General features: G+C 51.6%; 2 protein-coding genes across 3 annotated transcripts in view; one reads left to right on the forward strand and one right to left on the reverse strand.

The window, feature by feature from the left end:
- RANBP10 (RAN binding protein 10) overlaps positions 1–12,935 on the forward strand; it is a 69,677-nt gene extending 56,742 nt beyond the window's left edge. Inside the window, exons 10-14 of one of the 2 annotated variants that reach the window (XM_032122234.1) lie at positions 764–959; positions 2,319–2,443; positions 3,329–3,474; positions 3,960–4,071; positions 5,880–12,935. In XM_032122234.1, the coding sequence (XP_031978125.1) occupies positions 764–959; positions 2,319–2,443; positions 3,329–3,474; positions 3,960–4,071; positions 5,880–6,010 (710 nt within the window). In that variant the 3' untranslated portion in view covers positions 6,011–12,935. The remainder of the gene's footprint in view (positions 1–763; positions 960–2,318; positions 2,444–3,328; positions 3,475–3,959; positions 4,072–5,879) is intronic. The other variant, XM_032122235.1, reaches the window with a different exon arrangement.
- An 834-nt stretch (positions 12,936–13,769) lies between these two features.
- CCL17 (C-C motif chemokine ligand 17) lies at positions 13,770–19,956 on the reverse strand. The gene is made up of 7 exons (XM_032122171.1): positions 19,819–19,956; positions 19,324–19,435; positions 18,862–18,960; positions 17,141–17,174; positions 15,191–15,332; positions 14,461–14,566; positions 13,770–14,111 (listed from the first exon to the last, which is right to left on the reverse strand). The coding sequence occupies exons 1-7, from the start codon at positions 19,883–19,885 to the stop codon at positions 14,021–14,023; spliced, it is 651 nt and encodes a 216-aa protein (XP_031978062.1). The 5' UTR covers positions 19,886–19,956; the 3' UTR covers positions 13,770–14,020.
- Between the last annotated feature and the right edge of the window lie 1,323 nt (positions 19,957–21,279).

Consider the following 21,279-nt stretch of genomic DNA (forward strand, 5'->3'; position numbering starts at 1 on the left):
CTTTGTGTTGCTGTGATAGAAAATAGAAATACATTCCCTGCTACAAATGTAATTGTGGGGTCAGCTGATCAATTTGGATATATCACTATCACCTCTGGAGGAACAGCCATGCCAGGTCACATCATTTCGCCAAGGTCCTGTGATCAATGTTGGTTGCCTAGGGAAGAATAAGAAGACAAGTCCAGAGTGAGCTTTTTCCAAAATATTAAAGCCCCTGTCAGTTCTGAGTCCAGATAAAACTTGTGGTAATGAGCAGACATTTGTGTCCTGTGTCAGTGTGTTCTGCAGCTTGATAAGCACCTTTTGTGGAGGAGCAGGTGAAATTTAAAGCCTGACTCTCAGTGATTTCTGTTCTCCTGAACAAGGAAGGTTAGCTTGTGCTCATTAAGAGGATTGCTATTATTTGCTGAGTGTTGGGTGAATCAAGTACATCCCTAACTTCAGATAGGTTGTGGAAAGCCTGGGCAGTTCTGCTTAGCAGTAATTTCTGTACTTGTGAACTGTTTCTGCCAATCTCTAATTTACAGCCCATTTTTAGAACTTCATGAAGCTCAGATGTTGCTGGTGAGCAGTGGGGTTCCTTTCATATTCATTTGTGTCTTCTCTAAACCCCACTGAATTTAAGAATGAGGAACCAGAATTTAAGATCTGCAGTCTTACTTTGTTTTCTTCCTTTGGGGCCTGCTGTCCTGCTAAACTGTTGGCTTCACAGCAGAGTGATATTGTCAGTCTGGTCTCATTTTTCTTTCTTCTTGGCTTTCAGGAGCAGATAGTCCAACCTGTAGCAATGGAGTCATGTCCACAAAAAGCAAACAGAGTCACAGTAAATACCCAACACTGAGTTCATCATCTTCATCTTCTTCTTCCTCTTCCCCTTCATCTGTGAACTACTCTGAGTCCAATTCTACAGATTCTACCAAATCTCAGCAGCACAGTAGTACGAGTAATCAAGAAACCAGGTATTGATTTTCCTCTGGAGACACCTGAGGGAGGGTGGGATGGTGGGAAAAGTCTCAGTCTGCTTTCTAAGGAGCCAGAAGGGCATCTATCCTGCCCTTTTGAACAGTATTTGCTAACTACAAGGGCACTACTATTCCCAGCAGACAGAAACCTGTTCTGGCTCCCCTGTTTTGGCTCAAGCTTGGAGGTTCATCTCATAAGGAATATTATGATGCTCTTGTTTCAGGCACCAGGCTGTCCCATTACACTGATGCCACTGGAGCCCAATGTGATAGATTGCCCAGAAGCTTTCCCAGTCAGCCTGGCATTGTTTCTGCTGCCTCAGCCAGGCACTTGTTCCTGCTGAGCAGCTTTCCTGCCCTGTACTGGGTGAGGCAGCAGCTCAGGCCACTACTGGCTTGGTGCATTGCTCTCGTGTGTAATTTCCTTGGGCTGCCTGTTGCCCTGTTCCTTCCAGGTGAGCCTGAGCCAGCAGTAATTTGTTTCATGCTGTGACAGCAGGTCAGACTGAGCCTCCCTTCTCCAAGAAGCCACAGGTGATCCAGCAGTTCAGTGCAGTCACTGCTGCCTTTCTGGAGTGTGGAGCAGAGTGAGCTGTGGTGAAAACTGAGCTTCTTTTGGGCTCACTCTCCACACTGCTGTTGCAGGGCTGTCTGAGGCCCCACTGGAGCAGAGGGTGTCATTGTGATTAAAAGAATCTCTTGCTAATTGCAGCTGGCACTCATCCTTTGAGTGCTGTGCTGAGCATGGCTTGCAGAGCAGTTTGTAGGCTCAGTTGTGACTTCTGGAGTGCCACCTAGCATGTAACTGAGTGAGAAACACTTGTTCAGACTCAATTTACCAGAATCGTTTAATGATGCTGGATTTGTCATTCTTTTTTTTAAAATGTAGAGCCCAAGTTCCAGTGAGATTTTCTCATAATTTCAGTTAATCAGTGGTTAATCAGCAGTCTCAGCCTGCTGTCTTGGACATTTGAATGTTCAGTAATGCACTGTTTGCAAGGACTGGGGACATATCATAGCCAAGATTCCCCTCCTGTGCAGTCTCTGAATGTGTTATCTGTTACCTGGCTGCTGTTTGCTGTCCCAGGGATCACCACTTCCTGAAGGAAAAATGCAAAGCACTCTGCACCTGGAATTATGATAGGCACTTAGGGAACAGAAACCTGCTTCATAAGTTGTCTTCAGAAGCCTGCAACAATTTTTGCTGCATTGACTTGGACCATCTGGCTCCCTGTAGTCCCACTGGCACCTTTTCTGGTGTGCTGGCCATTGCTGGGCACTGTTTGGCACATAAGCTCTTCATTTCTTACCTTTTTAATTGAGACATCTGACCTTTCTTCCCTCCTTTCACCTCAGTGACAGCGAGATGGAAATGGAGGCTGAGCATTATCCCAATGGAGTCCTGGAAAATTCATCCACCAGGATAATGAATGGCACCTACAAACATGAAGAGATCCTGCAGACAGATGAGTCCAGCATGGGTAGGCCCTCAGAGGCAGGAGGGTTAAAGGGAAATAGAAGGATCTGGTATCAAAAGTTGAAACTGTGATTGGATTGTGGGGAAAAAGCATATACTTTGGGCTTCTTTCCCCACCTACTGAATGAAGTGCTGCTTCATGGGGAAAATTAAAATTAATCTGTCCTGGAACTAAAACTAGGTCTGGCTTTTCATAGACTCACAGCAGTGCTGGTGATATTTTGGAGCAGGGAAAGCAATAGGAGTCAAAGGTTTGTTCCATGCTGGTCATGAAATGGAGCTCAGAGCAGTCCTGGCAGAAGTGCCTGCTGGGGAGCTGAGCTGGGCTGTGCCAGGCTGGGGATGTCCAGCTGCAGAGTGGCCTCAGCACAGCTGCTCAGCCATGACTGTCTTGTCTGTGGGTGCTTTAGCCAGGAGGGAGCAGATGAATCAGCTACACTTCCTCTGAAACTGATTCCTCCAGTTCTGATGGCTCCTGTGGGCACTAATACGGGGAAACGGGTGGCGTTGGCATCTCGACTGAAAGTTTTCTGAGTCCGGGATTTGTTAGACCAGGGGTTTCTGGGTTATGTATGCTGCATTACCTGCATGGAAGGGTAACAGATTGGAGTTGCAAGCTCCCAGGATTTTATCCCAGGAGACAAGATTTCTAGGTAGTCCTCAGGCATTTAACAGAGCTCAAATCTTCCCTGTATCTAACAGGCACTATGACAAACCCACTACTGGCTGTTGTAGGGCAGGGATCACAGAAAGCTTCCACTGGGATAAACCTAGGGCAGGAAGCAGCTACCTGCTCCAGAAGGGGAAGGAGTTTATGGCTATCATGACACACATTGGGCATTGGTGAGGAATGCAAGATGATTGTTCCTTCTCCACTGCTTTTCCTTAGAAGACAGCTGCCCCCAGAGGCAGCTCTGTGGAGGGAACCACGCTGCCACAGAGAGGATGATCCAGTTTGGACGGGAGCTGCAGGTCCTGAGTGAGCAGCTTTGCAGAGAATATGGGAAGAACACCATGCACAAAAAGATGCTTCAGGTAAGCTGGGGCCTTGTGCTGCATTGCAGCAATTCTCTGGGCCAGGTCTGGGGTTGTGGGTTCCCTTGCAGACACCTGGGTAGCCCCCACTTCTGCACCTGCTGAGCAAGAAGGGACCTACATGGGGATCAGAGATCAAAATATGAATGTAGAGCATCTACACCCAATTCTCAGCACTAGAGAGAAGAAATACAGCTCCTGCCTAGCTTCCTGGAGCAACTGCATGCTCTTCTTCTCTCCAGGTGGCACTCTACCTGCCTTCCCGTGCTGGCTCCCCTGCCAGGTGGAGGGGGCACCCTCTTTAATCCACTATCTTGATGGCCCACTGTGGTCCCTTGCTGCCAAGAAGAAAAGGGCCATTTCTTTTCAGGAGGTAGGCACCTGTCACCGTGGTGATGGCAGGAGGTGCCCCTGCTGGACTTGGTGGTTTTCCTGTGTATTTGCAGCCCTGCCTGACCTCACTGTGCCTTTCTGTTCTCTCACAGGATGCCTTTAGCTTGTTAGCTTACTCAGACCCTTGGAACTGCCCCGTTGGCCAACAGCTGGACCCGATCCAGAGGGAACCTGTGTGTGCTGCTCTCAATAGTGCTATTTTGGGTAAGATCTGGTTCCTATGGGAGTATTCCCCCAGATAAACCTGTTTTCAACGGCTGTCCTGTGGCAGGCAAGCCAATTTCCCTGAATTTAGGGAAAATTCAGAAATACTTGTGTTTAGCTTTTGCCTTTCTTTCTTTTGCTGAGGATTGTCAGGGCAGTAATGCAGGAAGGGAGGTAGGAGGGAAGCCTCCAGAGAGCAGATCCCCTGATATGCTCTCCTTTTGACTCCCGTCCTTGCATTTTCCTCATTGCTGCTCCCAAGGATGCTCCTCAGGATTTTCCTCCCCTGCTTACTGAAGAAGCCAAGATCTCTTTCATGCACTTCCCGCCCCTCTCCCTTCATGCTCTGAACCCACCTGAATCATTTTGTGGATTTTACCAGGGTTCTTTTCCATGCTCTATGGATTAGCAGAGTTCAACCCTCATATTATCCTACTTTGTAGGAAGGACTGTGGTTGCTCTGTTGCAGCATCTCATAAGTGAAACTGTTTTCCATAGTACTGGCTCTAAAGCGTGGCAGAACCATAATTCCAGTTACCTTTGAGTTCATGCTGAACATGCAGAGTTAAATGCAGGCAGGGTTTGTCTTCCCTGTGAGCATTTCCTCTGTGTGTTTCCATCATTGCTGTGCCTGCTAGAGCGCAGAGAGCCTGGCTGCCTGCAGCCCAGTGTCGGAATCAGACAAGCACTGTTGCTCTTTCCCTTATGGACTTCACTGTGCTGAGAGATCTCGTTATAAGTTCATTTTCCTCAGCTAGCAAGGCAGCTCCCCTGTTTGTGATGAGCTTTGCTCTTCGTGTCAGCAGGATGCCAGTTTGCAAGAAAGGGATTATTTGTTCTAGGCGGGACCCTTGATCCTGTCACCAGACCATGCCCACAGTGTGTCACTGCTCAGGTAACTTCGAGGACACTCCTCAGTCTGGATTAGTTCAGTTCCTCCACAGGGGTCAAATACTGTCCACTGAACAACTTCTGTGTCTCAGAAACCCATACTTGGCTCCTCTTCACAGTCTGGCTCACCGTGCCCATGCAGATTTGCTATGGGGTCGGTGAATCTCACACTGAGTGTTCCAGAAGGAGATTTAGAGATTATCTTCTGGGGAAAGGAACAACTTGATGGACAGGCCCATGAGGGCTGCTGTTCTGACTGAGTAGACGAACAGAAATTGCATGTTTAGGGAAGGAGAGTCCCTTCCCCTGACAGTCAGCAGTTGTTTGTCCAGTGCTTGAGGAGCATGGACAAGTTTCTGAGGGCTGTCACCAGGGAGATGTGGTGTCTGGACAAGCTTCATCACAGAGGTTACCAGACACCTTGTCTAGCTCAGCTGAGCATTCCCTCAGAAAACATGCCACTGTAAAGACATGGTGATGAGGGAGTGAGTTGGTCCAGGGCTGGGGCTGCTGTGCAGCCTTGCACAGGTGGGAGAAATGGAGGGGTTGCCTCTCACCTGGGGCCAGATTCTCCTGCCTTCCCTTATTCCTCCATGCTTTGATCTCTCATGTTTTGAGGGTTTTCTGGCAGACAGCATCAGTAGGAGCTTCGTTTCCTTTTTGTTGCTCTGGCTACCACAGCAGCACTTTCTCAAAGGCCCTGCTGATCTGTGGGATGTGTCATGGGTGGTGGGGTGTGTGGAGCAGCAGCAGCACAGAGCTGGCAGTATTTGGAAGTAGCTTCCTTCCAGAGCCAGCACCTTGTGCCAGGGATCTGGGCTTGGTGCCCAGGTGGGATGGAGAGAGGCCTGAGTGCAGGTGAGCCAGCACCAGCCAGAACACCTCTTCTAAACAGCTCTCTTTCCTTGCCCCCACAGAATCTCAGAACCTGCCAAAGCAGCCCCCGCTGATGCTCGCCCTGGGCCAGGCCTCGGAGTGTTTGCGGCTCATGGCTCGCGTGGGCCTGGGCTCCTGCTCCTTTGCCAGAGTAGACGATTATTTGCACTGACCACCCGAGCGGGACGGAGCCGACGTCGTGGAGTGCTGCCCTTCACCCTCCGTTGCTGCCACTGCACCACCACCTCGTTCGACAGCCTGAGCTCCCTGCCACTGACACCCCTCTAGCACACACACACTGCCTGTGCAAGGATTGAGTGAGTCCCTCACCGTGTGGCTGTTCCTGCCCCCAGGAAGACTGGCAGATCTGACCCGTCTCCCTGCCGTTGCTGCGGCTCCAGCGGCACTCAGTATTTCGCTGGTTATTCTAATGTAGCGCCTTCTGATGTAGGGATTTTTCTATTTGTTTTGATTTGAGTTGTTTCTCATGGTTCCACCAATATTTTATCTGGAGAGTTTTGCTGAGGTGGTTTATGCTGATTTACTGAGGAAGCTCATCAAATTGGTGACAGCTTGTTCTTTTCTTCCCTTCTCCCTCCATCGTGCACATACAGCATCATCCGTGCTAGTAATCCGAACTCTTTTCACAGTGGCAGTTCAGAGGGATTTTTTATTTTATTTGAATCATGTTTATTAAAAAGGTCTCTTCCACCTCCACAAAGTCATCGATGTATTTATTGCCCACAGACTTGGTCCCAGCCACACACATCATACAACCCGTCAGGAGGCCGGGTGAGGTACTGTCACACACTAATGATGGGAGTTGGAGGAGCCTGGTCCTTCATGGTGCCTCTCTTCAGAGCCCAAGGCTCTCAATCTTGGCTTTGTGAGTGGGAAGAGTAGAAGATTGACACTGCCTGCGTTGGTGGTTGTGCTGTAGAAGCATCTGACAGCCCTGAGAAAGAGTTAAATCCAGCTCTCTGAACAGCTGGAGGGACAGGACTGATTAATATGAAGTCATCTGCCACTGTATGGGTAGAACCAGGTCATGTGAGTTGGGCAGAAACATCCGTGGGTGATGCCCTGGTGGGCTGACAATTTTTAATGAAATAACAAGTCCCCCTTTTTCTCCATGGAGGAGGGCTCTGCCAGTGACTAACAGTATTTCCTGCCCTCTCCCATCCCCATAACACTGATCTAAATGAGCACTTCTAAGTTTTGGAAGTGTCAGGAGAAACCTGGGCTGAGCTGTGCTTGTCCTTGCAGGTGGGACAAGCTGAGGTCAGGCTGCAGGTTGGGGTCAGTACCAGCTTTGTCGGGCCTGAGCCATTCAGAAAGGAGCAGCAGTGTTTCTTTAGGGATTATTAAGATAATTATCGAAGTTTCAGGCCCAAAAGAGACTAGCAAGGATCTGTGGGTGAGTTAACCTCCGAGTAAAATGGACTAATGTGTCCATGTTGTGTGCCAACCCCAGGGACTCGAGTGCTGCCAAGCATTCAGACCACCTGTGAGTGTTTCTGAGCATGTTCTGTTACCTGGCAAGGCTGCCTGGCAGCACCGTGTGCTTTGCATCTTCTGCTGTACCATTAAGAGGTGGCAGGTTCAGCTGCACAGGAGGAGTTGGAATTCTGCACCAAATTAATTGTAGGTCAGTAGCTCTGGGGAGGACCCAAGGGAGCTCCAACCAAACATGGATTTTACTGCTGTTAACAAGTTTTTTTTTGGAAGGTCAGTGAAAGATGAACAGCTTTTGTTGAGGTTTATTCTTAAAATGGAGGTTGGCCTGTGCCAGGACTTCAAGCAGCAAGAGAGCTTGTGTGCCACTGAGAAGGAGAGCAGCAGCAGCCCAAAGCTTTAAGAATTTTCTGGGTTTGCAGGCTGGATCTGCAGCTGGCACCTCAGGTCTGCAATCAAGGCAGAGCAGGGGTGCAGGTGCCAGGGCAGACTGTGGCAGTGAATGTGCAGATGGTGTTGGAAATGGCTGGGAACATTTTCCCTGCCTTTGGTGAAGGTGTGCAGTGTGTAGGGGCAGTGCTAGAGCCGTGGTGGTCTAAGAAAACAGGACATTTAGAGATGGAGGAGATACTTTTATCAGATCCCTGGTATAGCTGCAAAAAGCAGAGGGAGCTCTACCACAGCCGTTCTTCCAGGGAGACAGCTGCACCAAGCAGAATTTAACCTGCCAATCTGGAGCTCCTGTTCCAGCTCTGGGGAACAGCTCATGTGCCTGAAAGCTCATCTGTTGCTTTTCAACTCTGCTGACGCATCCCAGCCCAGCCTGCTGTCCTTGCCTTGCTGCAAGTGCAGAGAGAACTCAGTGGGCAGGTTTCCTTCCCAAAGCCTCTGGCCCCAGACGTGCCAAGGCAGCATGTGACCTTTGCCTGGTGGGCTTCTCCTGCAGGCTTTCCATTCCTGAGGCTCAGACTGTCAGCACACTGCTGGGCTCATTGTGGGTACTGAGGCTGAAATACTCCAGGACCTTACTTTGCCTCCCCCATTTGGTGACTTCCTCTGCTGTTGGTCACCACTTTGCAGCAGTCTGGCTGCAGTCAGACCTCTCTCTCTTTGTAGCAACACCATGTTTATTTCTTTCTGAGGTCTTTTTGGTTCCTTCTCTTTGTGGTTTCTTTAACCCAAGTCTCTTCATCATGTGTCATATTAATGCCCCATTTGGTCTCTCAGCAAAGCTTTGCTGACTGTCCTAAAGCATTTTTTTTAATTTTGGTTTCACTACAAAAGAAAACAAAACAAGAGATATTCCTAGATATCTGGTTATTTTGGTGCCAAAAAATGTGTGATGGATGTTATTTGGGTTTTTAAAATTTATTTCAAGTCTTCTGGTGGTTTCACTAGTGGTTTCTGCTTCTTGCACTCAGATTCTGACTAATGTGGCCATGACTCAGTATGGGGAAGATAAGCACGTTTGTGGTGTGTGGTGGGATGTAAGCCTCAACCTACCCCTGATTCCTAGATGGGATTTCTGATGTGGTTTTCCCAGGTTGTATTTCAAAGCTTGTTGCCTTTGAGTCTCTCTGGCTGCTCTTTGATGGTTCATATAGGCTGAAGCTTGGATTATCGCAGTAGTTTTTTAAAACAGAGCTAAAGTAAAATGGGGTCTATAGCACTGAATGTGGCTGTACACCTAACCAGAGGCTACATGGCAATTCAAAAGTTACTTTTATAAAAGTGATTTGGGATTTGTTATTGCAAGTGCCTCAGGCAACCTGGTCACTGCTCCCAAGAGTCCTTCAGTAAAGCCATGGGAATGACTGTGGAGCCTATAGGAGAAACTGCTGGTTTCCCATTTCTGGGTGAGGGGACAAGGACTCAGCTACAGCCCTGTGTTGTAATGCTGATGGCACTGCATATATACTTCCATCATGTGTGGTTGTCTCAGGTTGCTCTCTGCTGGGCTGGCTTCAGATCCTGGGAGAAGGTTTTCCAGAGCTCAGCTGGACTCTGCACAAGCAGCATTCCTCAGCCCCAGCTGCGTGTCCTTCCCAGGACCTGGGAAATGCCACTGCTGGGACAGCTAAAACCTCTTCAGCCCCGCTGTGGCCGCACACTTGGAGGATCTCAGCTGTGCTCTGGTTAATCCAGAGGCACCACCAAAGAGCAGCAAACACACTCCAGCCCTGTCCTCTGGACACCCCACCCACCTTCCTGACACTCTTCCTGACACTGGCACTGTAGCAAAGGCCTTGCAGAAGGAAAACATTTCACAGGGACCTGGTGGAACCTGATTTCAGGGGTGGTAAACTGCAGGCCTGCACATCCTGGGCTTTGGGTTTGAATCCAATGCCCTGCCTGTTAAGTGGCCTTTTGAGAGGAGCATTTTGAGAACTCCAGACCTGGAGCCTTGGTTAAAGTGTCCTTCAGGGGTTCTGTGGAGAGAGCTTCAAGAAGCTGAATTACATCACCAGACTTCTCTCCCCATGGACAAGGGTTTATGCTGCCCCCATAAGCAGAGAGTGAGAGCATCAGGAATGCATTGGGAGAACTCTGGAGTGAGATGCACTGGAGAAGCTGGAATAAGTATTTTTTGGGAGAGTATCCACCTCATACACCTGGTACTCCAGCCTGTGACCATCTTAGTGGCTCTGCTGGATGCATTCCAGTTCGTGGGTATCTCTCCTGTGCCAGGGGAGCCAAATCTTGTTCCTCTTGGTTCCTCTTGTTCCTCTTGGAAGCGTCTTGTTCCAGATGATTCCTCTTGCTGCCCATGAGCCTACCCTAGCAAGTATTTAACCAAAGCTAATTCAAGACTTAAGAGTGTTGAGAGGGCTCTCAGGCAGGGGGGGGTAGAAGTCTATTTCCTGTGCATCCTTGGTGAGCTCCCAGAGCCAGCTGGTTTTGGGAAAACTTCTTGCTGCTACCAGCAATCCCTTCTTGCTTCTCTGCCTTCCACAATCCCAGTATTCTCCCAGCTGCATGACCACAGTATCTGCAGTGCTGGGTGCTATGGGAGCTGCTCCAAGACCCGGGCCAGCTCTGTGGCTTGTGTCTGTGCCAAGCATAGATGTGGCAAACTCCAACTGCCCTTCTTGGCTTGCTCTTCCCTGCTGGCCTAAAGGGGCAGGTCCACATGTGACAGTCCCTTTTTGCCGCCATACAGCATTCTGTCAGCCTGCAGCTGGGCTGCCTGCAGCACTTCTGCCATTCTTTTGGAGGCTGCTAGGAATTGAGCCCTTGTGTGTGGCCAGCAGGACGGAGAGGGACTCCCAGTGAAGTGCTGGACAACGTGCAGCATCCAGCTCTTTAGGGGAGGTTGTCCAGTGGATGCTCGCCCTCAGCCCCATGTGAACCAAAGCTGGAGCTTGTTGCCTTGGGATGTTTGAAGGGTGTGTGGTGAAAGATGGTTGTAAAGCCTGTTTCTGTTTCCAGCATCCTGGTGGTCCTCACTGTGCTGCTGCCCACTGAATTTGGACACCAGGAGATGCAGCTGTGGCTGGTGTGGAGAATGGGCCCCTCTGGGAGTGTTCTGAGGTAACCATTCCTCATGGTTACCTACACCTAGGATCTTCCCATACCCTTCCTTCTTCTCTTTTTTCACAGTGACATCTCAATCTCTCCTCAAGCTGTGTCCTTGTTTTTCATGTTTTATTAAGGCATCTTTACCATTCTTTAAATAGCTTTGTTCTTGAAGCTGCCTTGAAAAACTGGAGCAACCAGAGCTGCTGGAACTAGTTCTGGGGATTGAATGTATCATTTTCCACTGTGGGTATCAGGGATGATGAACCATCTCCTCCTTCAGCAAAGCAAACCAGGCTGGATTGTGGCTGTGCTTTGGTACCTGTCTGTGTTAACACGTAGCACGTGTTGCTTAGGCACACGTTTGGGAGTTCTGCTGTTGTGGGGTTGATTGAGGAGGTGACCTGTGGCAGCCAGGCTGTAGAGCAGTGTGAAGTGCCATGGAGCTGTGTGGTGCACCACATGGGATCAGGAAGTTCTTCACATGAAAAAGCAGTGCAGACTTGAAGTGCCCCGTGGCAGCAGGTGCAGAGAGAGGTCCCTCACGCTCCAGTCCTGGGTGCAGTGAGGCCCCGTGGAGCTGGTCACAGCCTGGGAGAAGGCACAAGGGGCCCCATTCCACCAAGGAGTCCCCTTTGCAGAAGGAGCATCTTCCTTTCAGCCCTGCCAGTGTGAGAGCAGCGTCAGTGGTGGGTCAGAGAGAGAGCAGGTCTCTGGTGGAGAGCAAGTGTTGGGTCTCCAGCTGTACCAAGGTGTTTCTGCAGAAGGACTTGGTGGGGATGTGCCAGGGACATGCTGGGTGCTGCTGGGACCCTTCTGCCCCAGAGGGAGGAGTGATGGATTGAACTGCAATCCAACAGTTCTTGGTCAGAGCCAGAGCTGGCTGTGAGCCTTGTCCCGTCCGCTGTGCAGGGGCAGAGAGCTGGAGGAAGCATTACTGGGGCTGTGTGGGGGGAACTGCAGCAGATTTGGGAGGAAAAGGGAGGAGTTGAGAGCCTGGAGGCCTCTTCCATAGGAAGCACTAGCTGCTCTCCACCATCCTTTCCTGCAACAAGAGGTGGCAGGTGATGGATGAGTGAACCGGGCATATCTGTCCCTCTCCCCACATCCCAAACCAGAGCTCAGAGCCTGCAGCTTGAGCTGGAGCAGTGTCCGGCAAGCCAGGGCATCATCCAGGCTTGAGGAGCACATGTCCTGCCAGCTCTTTTATTCCAAGAGGGAGGCTTGCCTCTCTCCTGCTTGCAGGAAACCCATGAGTCCTGTGTGGAATTTACACTCACATCACCACAGAAACATTTCTGGAGGCCGTGCAGACCTCTGCTCCTTGCTGAACGTCCCATGGCCAGGCAGACACCTTTTCTCTGGTCACTCCACTTGGGTGCAGGTGTGTGCTTGGATGTTTTTGCTCGGAGGACTTTAGCTGCATCCTTCCTCCAGAAGGGAGCACAGAGGGATTTTTGTATGCTGAGCTTCTCACAGCCTCAGACTTGGAGAAAGGAGAAGCAGCAGCAGCTCTGGGGATAATCCGGATTTTAAAGAAAATTTGAAAAACACAAGTATGGTGACTTCCAGACCAAGGACTGCACCAGGGCTGGATTGGGATTGCATTTCTCAGTCCTGCCTGTGCAGCCGGGAGGCAGGAGGAGGCTGCAGCCCCTGAAGCCCTCACAGGCAGCAGTGCAAACCCCAGGACCTGCCCAGCACACAGTGGACTCTTCTCTCCTGCTGGTTGCTCAAAACTCAGGTATGAAATGCTCAGCTGGAGCACGGGGTGCGAGGTCTCCGCAGGTTTCCTGGCAGCCCTGGAGGAGCGGCCACCGCTGGGCACAGCTCCCTGTGCCACTCCAGGCTTCTCATCGCCTTCAGAAGGGAGTTTCACCTCTTTGGTACAACATTTGGCTACGTGGACATTACACAAACTGTGCACATTGGTTCAGTCTACGCTTAGTATTTGTGAATTAAGTTATCTGACGCTTCGCATGAAAACTTCAAAAAAGGGGGTTGGGGGGGTGGATTTTAACTGAGAAAAAGCCTATGAAAATATACTGGAAATATGGTAAAGAAATCGACATTCTGCTGTATATTGACAGAATTATTTTTATTAAAATACACATCCATGTGCAAGAGCCAGTGTGGAGCCGTGTGCTTTGTCAGTCCCTGCTCACTGGGGAAGGCCACTTGTGTCCCCTCTGACAGGGGATGCACAGTCCTCAAGGTGTTTGTCCCCCAGTATCTGATTCTGCTTCAGCTTTCCTTTCCACCACTGCTTCCTCCCATGGTGCTTACAGTTCATGGGCAAAAATGTCATTAGGGATGTTTTTCCTGTACCATTCAGTGTCCTAGAAAATACAGCCCTGAAGTGTTTTCTAACCATGAGCACAAAACACTGATGAAGCTTTAGGCTGAGGATCATTTGCACATTGCTTGCTTTCACCTTTCTGAGCTTTTCCCATGTATGTTTGCACCTCTCCCATGAGAAGATGGGCCAGCAGCCTGGTTTTAGTATCTGGGATCTCATGCTGCTCCCACCCTTCCCCAGCCCTGTGGAGGGACAAGCAGCCAGGACACCTCTGTCCAGCTGAGGGGTTGTGTCCTGGTACTGTGGGCATTGTTTCTCATCTCCCTCAGATACTTTGCAGTGGCCACCAGCACATTTAGAAGCTGTCAAGGTATTAAAGGTTTGGTAGATCAGTATCTTATCCCAGAACCCTTCCCTTAATTCTGGAGCACCTGCAAAGCCCGTGGGGCTCTAAGGGTAACTTCACCTATGGATCCTGGACCTGTGGGTCAAGGCCTGGCTCCACCATGGCATCCCCAGTGAAGCACACTGTGACCAGGCACAGTTTGCTCCTGGAGAAATACGAGCTTGTGGCACCAATTTTTTTTTTGGTTGCAGCATCCCCTGGGCTTGTAGGATCTGCTGCTTAGGCCAGAGAATCAGGAGAAATTCAAACAGCAACTTGCAGCAATGAGTCTTTATTATAAATATTTGCCCCACAGGCACATCTTGGCAGGGCAGTGACAGCAGGAGGAGCTCGGTAGCTGGCTGCTCCATGGCGCTGTGACACCTCATCCCACTGGGGTACAGGATGGCTCCTCCTGCAGTGATGGTGCCCACTGCCACAGCATCCTTTGGAGAAGAGCTGCAAGCACCGTTGGCTCCATCCAGAGACAGGAGGACTGGATGGGTGAGTCAGATGGCAGATGGATTTCAAATTTTCCTTTGAAGCCGTTTTATGGCTTTCTTCACCCATTGCTTCTCGGGGTCAGCACAAATCTCATCACCACTTGCAGTCAGAAACCTGCAATGAGAAAGCAATGAGGAAAAAGAGTGAAAACATGAACCATGAGCCATTCCCTTCCCGTGCACTGTTTCTCCCCTCCCTTTGTGCAGCCCCGTGCTGGATTGAGGCTTGGAGCCCTCTCCAGCAGCCCCTGCGCTCCTTGGGCTGATGGTGAGTGTCTGAATCCTACCAGACCACTGGCATTAGCAGAAAGCACTGAAACCTATTTTTTCCCCTCTTTGCCCACCCCCCAGAGCTGCTTTCCTACCACAGCTCCCCCTGGCTGGGACTGAGCTGTCTGTGGGGCAAGATGGGATGGGGGAGCTGCTCCAGCTCTGGGATGGGAAGCAAACCCTGGGATACTCACACAACTGCAGGCTTGGGACAGTCTTTGGATGTCTCGTAGAAGCTTTGAGGGTGTCGGATGGGTTTCTGTGCGTGCTCAAAGCAGCATTCCACGGGTGTGAAGTGGGCTGTGGAGGGAAGGGGGAATGTTGTGAATTACATCACCAGACAATGGCACCACAGGATTTGGAACACAGAATGGAGGCTGTGGAGCATCTCAGCAGCTCCCATAGCATCCTATGACAAGGGTTTGTCACCCTTCAGGACAGCAAGCACAGGACTGGGACATGGAGAGCAGTGGTGCAGGGAACAGCCTGGCACCTGGCAACTGACAGCCCAAATTGCTGCAGCCCCCAGAGCACGCGGTAAGGTTGGGGTGCTCAGTCTGGTTTTGGGGGTTTCCAAGGCAGGGGCACAACTTGCAGGATGTTTTGAAAGGCTCCGAACAGCTGCATGTTCTCCCTCCCTCCAATCACTTGCTCATCCAGCTGAGACTGGGGAGCAGCTGCCAGAACGTGCTCCAAGTTCCTGCAGCCTCTCCCCAGGTCTGGCTTTGCTGAGACCACCCAGCACCTTCTCCATCCACCCCTGCACCCCGGGATGTGCTGCCCTGCCCTGACCAGGGGGTTGCTCCTCCTGTCAGCAGCACCATTCCCACTCCCTGCTGGGGTTTCCTGCCTGACCTCCCCAACAAGACATCCCCAGCAGGGCCTCAGAGCCCTGACCCACAGCAGTGGCCGGAGGTTCCTTACCTGTGCTGTGGTGCAGGGAGAAGGTGAGGAGCAGAGTGAGCAGCAGGACAGTCCTTGCAGGGAGCATGGTGGCTGTGAGGTGGCTCTTCCTCCGTCCTCTGTGCCGCCCTGCCCGGTGGCTGTGGCTGTGGCTCTCGCCGTGCTGTCATTTATCCTCTGCCTGCCGCCCACTCAGGCTGCACTTCCAAAAATTTCAGACCTGTCCTAAGAAGCCAGGGTCAAGGGGGTTTCTGTAGTTTATTTTTGGGACGCATCCAGCAGTGGGTGGAAAAGTTCAAGGAGCAGTTCTGCATTCTATGGAAGAGCCATGACGTAGCAAGGAACTTCCAGGAGACTTGGGTGGAACTGAAAGTAGACTAAAACCATCTTCCCATGAGGGCAGAACATCACGTCTAGTGCTTGTTTGTTTGTTTCTAACAGGAGGGACAACCCACAGTCCATGAGCAGGGACGGGTGAGTTTAATTGGTTTGCCCAGATGGTCAAAGGCAGTGATTGAGTCTCATCCAAACTGACCTCCCCAGCCACCTTGGCCACACAGAGAGCACTGGGTTAGGCAGGAAAGGACGATGGGATGGGATGGGATGGGATGGGATGGGATGGGATGGGATGGGATGGGATGGGATGGGATGGGATGGGATGGGGTGGGATGGGATGGGATGGGATGTCAGGCAGGAGAAGCCACACTGGACCAATCCAGGAGGGACCCCAGAGCAGGGAGTGTCAGAGGTGCTTTCGGTGGGTTCAGCAGACTTTACAGAAAGGGAAGAAATGGGGCAGTGGCAGTGGCGTGTCTGAGGAGAGCCTGGGTCTGAACACAAGTTGAGCCCAAGTGTTGCCTCTACCTCCCACACCAGCACTGGGATTGAAATGAGAGTCAGGGGGATGGAGGCTTGTGGCCATCAGTGCACAGACAGGGCATTCCTGCAGGGAGATGGGACAGGTCCTACCACAGCCCCAGGAGAGTCATCCCAGACACCAGAGAGGAGGGGCAGGTGGCACAGATCCTGATGGCAGCACCACGGAGCACTGGTGGACATCAGCCCAGTTTCCATGCAGGGATCTGCTCCCTGGGAAGGCAGATGCAGCTGTGTGTGAGGAGGGGGTGAGGTCCTGGTGGGAACCCACATGGGATGATGCTGAGTGGGAGCACAGGAGGGAACCTGGCTGTGGCTTGGGGGATGAGGCAATCCAAGGCTTCTCAGAGGGGAAGAAAGGTGGAAATGGGCTTCTTAGAAGATAATCTCATGTCTGCACGACTTCTCTGAAAGGAAAAAGGAGAAGGAAACAGATCAAATGGGCTGAAAATGCTGGTTTAGAAGAAATGGTCTGCAGGACATGGGGCAGGGTGGGCATGCAGAGAGCTGGGCACAGCCCCACTGGGTTCTAGTGCCACTGTCCCCAGGCAGGGCTCTGCAGGGAGAAAATGCCTGACACACAGCAGCCCAAGTCATCTTCTATGGACTTTTCATCACCCCCAGGTTCTCCTGCCCTCCCTATCCACGTCCCCAGTGCACAGACCCTTGGGCCCAGCAGCCACCAGGGTCACACCAGCTCCTAGACACTGGTTAAAAGCACAGGGCTGTAATTAAGGGAGAACTGAGCTAATGGCTTTTTCCAACCAGCATGTCCTGGCACAGAAAACCTTAATGTGCCAACTCTGAGCTCCCTTTTCAGGCTTGTCTGAGGCACACAGTTGCTCTTCCTTTCCCTTAGCTACTTATTCCCATCCCCACAAGCATTAGTAGATGCCTCCTCTGTCTGCTCTTCATAAAATAAATCAGTGCACGTTGGGTGTTTGAAGGCCTGGAAAGGCCCCACAAGGCTCTGGGGGACTGGGCTTCCCTCTGTGTCCCTGCCCCAGCAGTGGACCTTTGGGTTTGGCTTTAGTCTTCTCCAGCCTCTTCTGCAGTGCCTGGGGTGCTCCCAGCAACCTCCTGAGCCATCCCCACCAGTGGCACGGCCTCCTCCCCGGGCGTGGAGCTCCTGGTTAGGCAAATGCAAAGGCAAGTGGAGAGAAGAGGGGTTACAGACTCTGCACAGGATTTTATGGGTGTCCAAACCACCCACAACCTCACTACAATTAATGATTGAATAAAAATTTTCTGACTGAGGAAAACCCCCACTTTAGAAATTAAAATGGATAGGCACGGACAAAGAAAGCAATGTAGGGATGGGAAATATTCTCTGACTCATAAAATTCTTTGGGGTTTGACTGGGTAATCACAAAAGTTAATACTTTAACAGAGAACATAAACTGTCTGCACATGACAAATGTTGGTGTCGGGCTGGACCTGCTTCCCCTGCCGGAGCCCTGAGGTCTGCGCTGCATCCGAGCCACAGCTGTCAGGAGAGGGCACCAATTCCAAGCAAACAGGGTGGTTCCATGGTCTGAGGACTCCTGAAGCAGAAAGGCAACAGTTTAAGAGGCTTCTGCAGGCTGAAGCCTCTCCAGGTGCACCCAGAGTTCTCCACCTTCTTGGTGCCTGTAACACCTCAGGTTCCAGACCTGCAGTGTGCCAGGGTCATCCCTCAGCTCTGGATGGGTTTTGCCTCTGCTGTGAAAGCATCCCTGGAGCTGCTGCAGCCAAAATCCCCTTCCCCAGGAGCTGGGAGTGATGGCAGCAGGGCTCTCAGGGTAGCTGTTGCTCAGGGACTGCCTGAGCATCATCTGGCTGGTGGCAAGTAATGGGTTTTTTATCACTTGGTGGGGTTTTTTTGGTAGGTTTCCTTTTTAGGTTGGTTCTTCTTTTTTTTCCCCTTATCGAACTGTCAGAGGGAAAGAAGGAGGAAGTAGGGGGATATTCAGAGTTGCAGCATTTGTGTTCCCCGGTCACTGTTAAACGTGAGGAAGCCCTGCTCTGCTCCTCATGGCTGAACACCTGCCCACCGGAGGGAAGGAGAGAATGAATCCCTTATTTTGCTTTGCTTGTGCGCTGGTTTTGCTTTATTTATTAAACTGTCTTTAACTCACGACTTTCCTCACTCCTGCCCTTCCAGTTCTGCTCCCCCTCCCAAAGCCCTGGCAGGGATCACTGCTGAGGTCTCCATGGCCCCTGGCAGGGGCGGAATTTTCAGGGCTGTATGTGCAGGAATCCCTTGTCTGATTCAGCATCCCCTGTCTGTCCTATCTGCCCAGGGAGCTCTGCAGAGAAACCCTTCCTCTCCAGCCCAGCCCAGAGACACCACAGGCCTGGGCACATGTGGTAGACAGGCTGTGCTCCCTCATGGGGCAGCACATGGGACAGGCTGAAATCTCTAAGCCTGAAACTGATGGCAGTTTTGCACCTAAAAACCCTCAGAGGAGTCTTCAGCCCCTTTTGGGTCCCCTTGAAGTCCCATCCATCCCCTCCCTTTCTGCCCTAGTGAGACCCAGTGGGAAGAGCCCCCATCCCAGCGCCAGTTGCGGGGCTGGGAGAAGAAAGGACACCACTCTCTAGTATCACATGAAGTAAACTTTATTTTGTGGCTGTGATCAGCAGGCAGGTGCTGGCAGGGCCAGCAGAATTCCAGGAGCTGGTGCCCAGCTGTGGATGCAGCACAGGGCTCTGGGGAGTCAGTGCCCTCTCCCAGCAGCTGGAACATCCATAGCCCCTTCTGGGAGGGTGACTGTAAACCTTCCTTCCCACCAGGACGTTGGGTAGCCTGAACCAGGGCATCCACTCTACATCACGAGGCACGAAGTACTTTCTTTTTTAGTTCTTGAACTGCTTTCTGCACCCACTTCTCCTTTGGGTTTGCACAGAGCTTGACTCCTTTCTTGGTCTCAAACCTGCCAAGGTTAAAGGTGAAGCTTTGTGAGGAACGGCAGCTATGATTCCACTTGCGCCCACACCATCCTCCCTCCCCTGCACTCTTTCTCCCTTCCTTTTGCTCCTGAGTGCTGCCCCTGGGTGCCTGGTGTCCTACAAGCAGCTCATCCTGCAGCCCAGCACCTCTAGAGCCCGTGCAGAGCCTTCAGGAGCTGTGACAGCCTTGTAGAAGTGCCCAGACAGTCCCATCCTCCCCTCCTCATGCTGGAAGATCATGGAGGTTATGCAGACCTGTCCCTGTCCTTCCCTCAGATGGAACAGATTAACAGAACCCGTAGTGGCCCAGGAGACAGCACAGCAGTAGGGAAGTTGCCAGGACTTACACAATTGCTGGGGAAAAACATTCCCTGGGAGTTGAGTAGAAACCCATGAGGTTGGCCAGCCGGAGACAGCCCTTTACGTAGCTGAAGCAGCACTCGGACGGAATGTAAGGAGCTGGAGAAGACAAAGAGAGATGGTGAATGCTGGCTCTGGAAGGCAGCCTGTCTTCAGGACCTTCCCCCATGGTGAACACAACATCCCTCAAGCTCTGCAAATGCTGCTGTGAGGAGCCCCAGGTGCCCTCCTCCTTCCTTCCTGGGGCAGAAGGATGCTCCAAGTTATCCCCCAGCCCTGCAGCAACTCTGCCAAAGCTACCCAGCCCCAGGAGCAGTCTCCATCCTTCCCTGCACCCCAGGATGTGCTGCTCTGCCCTGGCCTGGGGTTGCTCCTCCTGCCAGCAGTGCCATCCCTGCTCCGCACTGGGGTTTCTTTCCCGACCACCCCAATGGGACAACCCCAAGTCCCAACCAGCAGCAGTGGCCCATGAGGTGCTTTACCAGCATCGGAGCATGGGGAGAGAGTGAGGAGCACCACGACCAGCAGGACTGTCCTTGCAGTGAGCATGGTGGCTCTGGGAGGGCTCTTCCTTGCAGGATGCTGCTCTGCCTCTTTGGAGGAGCTCAAGTCTGAGCTCAGGCAAGGAGATGCTGCAATTTATCCTCTCTACCCCTCCCCAGTTCTCCCTTTTCCGAAGAACGAACCAAATTCAAGAAAAAGCTACCACTTCATTGCTCATGGGGATTTCTGTGTCACATGGGATCAGGATTACAGACAGACAATACCTGGAAAGATTAAGTAAGTTATGTCAGCTTCTGTATTCACCCAGACAGGAAAAACCATGAGGGAAGTGAATCCTCCTTTCTGCAGATGTAAACTCAAAAGCTCCCAGGCCTTCAGAGAGGGGATTCGTAGCCATAGGAAGGGCAAAGCTCGGTGTTCCATGCAAAGTCACTCAGCCCAGAGCCAACACAAATATGCTGGAGATGGCTTGTGAATCCTGGAAAGCACTGAAGGGAAGCACAGTGACTGCTGCTGCCACCAGCCCTCTGTGGCTCGAGAGCAGCACACTGGCAAATACCAGCAGAAATTGCATCACGTTCCATGCTGGTACTGTGGAGAGGAACACAAGTTTTCCACCAAAAATCCCTGTTTAGAGCTGCACAGCGTGGGGAGAAAAGAGAAGGGGGTTTAGTCGAGCCCTTCCTTGTGGACAGGGCTGGCTTAGCCCCTGGCTTCAGGGCAGGGCAGGAGTCAGCATCAGGGTGAGGGGAACTGATGGAAAACTTGCTGTTCTAAGTTTTTGGGTGTCTTTCCTTCATCTTTCTCCCTCCACAGCCTTGAGGCATCCCAGATCCTGCAGGGACCTGCTGAAAGGGGTTAGCCTCTCTGTGTTAACCTAGGGGACAGTTCTCCCCCCTGTGCTGGGCTCCCCCTTCCTCAGACCTTCTGAAGGTCTAAGGAGCCCCTCTGTAGGTCCTTGTCAGTCATGCTCAGCTTGGACACTTTTTTCACCCTTCCCTCTTTCTGACCTCTTTTTCAAGACTCTAAGTGGATGCATGGAGCAGCAGGGTCCCACACAGATCCCCTGGCACCACAGTCCCCCCTCACCCCCTGTGAACTACCCAAGAGGCCACCTCAAGCCCTTCTTCACACTGGCACCCTCCAGCCACTCTCTGGAGCAGGACATTGTGCCTGGGACTGTCATCCCTGCATGTCTTTGAAAAAACTTGGGAGAAAAACCACCCAATGCTGAGAAGTGCTCTGGTCATGCCCAGTTCTCCCCAAGCTCAGCTTCAGTCAGACATGTTTCCTGCTGATGGAGGCTCAAGATCCACTGCTCTGGATGGACCTCAAGAAGCTCTGCAGAGCTGTGTTTCTTTTTCTGGCAGAAGATCTTCTGGCCTAGGATGCTCTGCTTCCCTTTTCTCAGGATATGAAGCCATGTCTGTTGAAGCCAG

This window comes from Corvus moneduloides, chromosome 12 (assembly GCF_009650955.1).
Source record: "Corvus moneduloides isolate bCorMon1 chromosome 12, bCorMon1.pri, whole genome shotgun sequence".
NCBI lineage: Eukaryota > Metazoa > Chordata > Aves > Passeriformes > Corvidae > Corvus > Corvus moneduloides.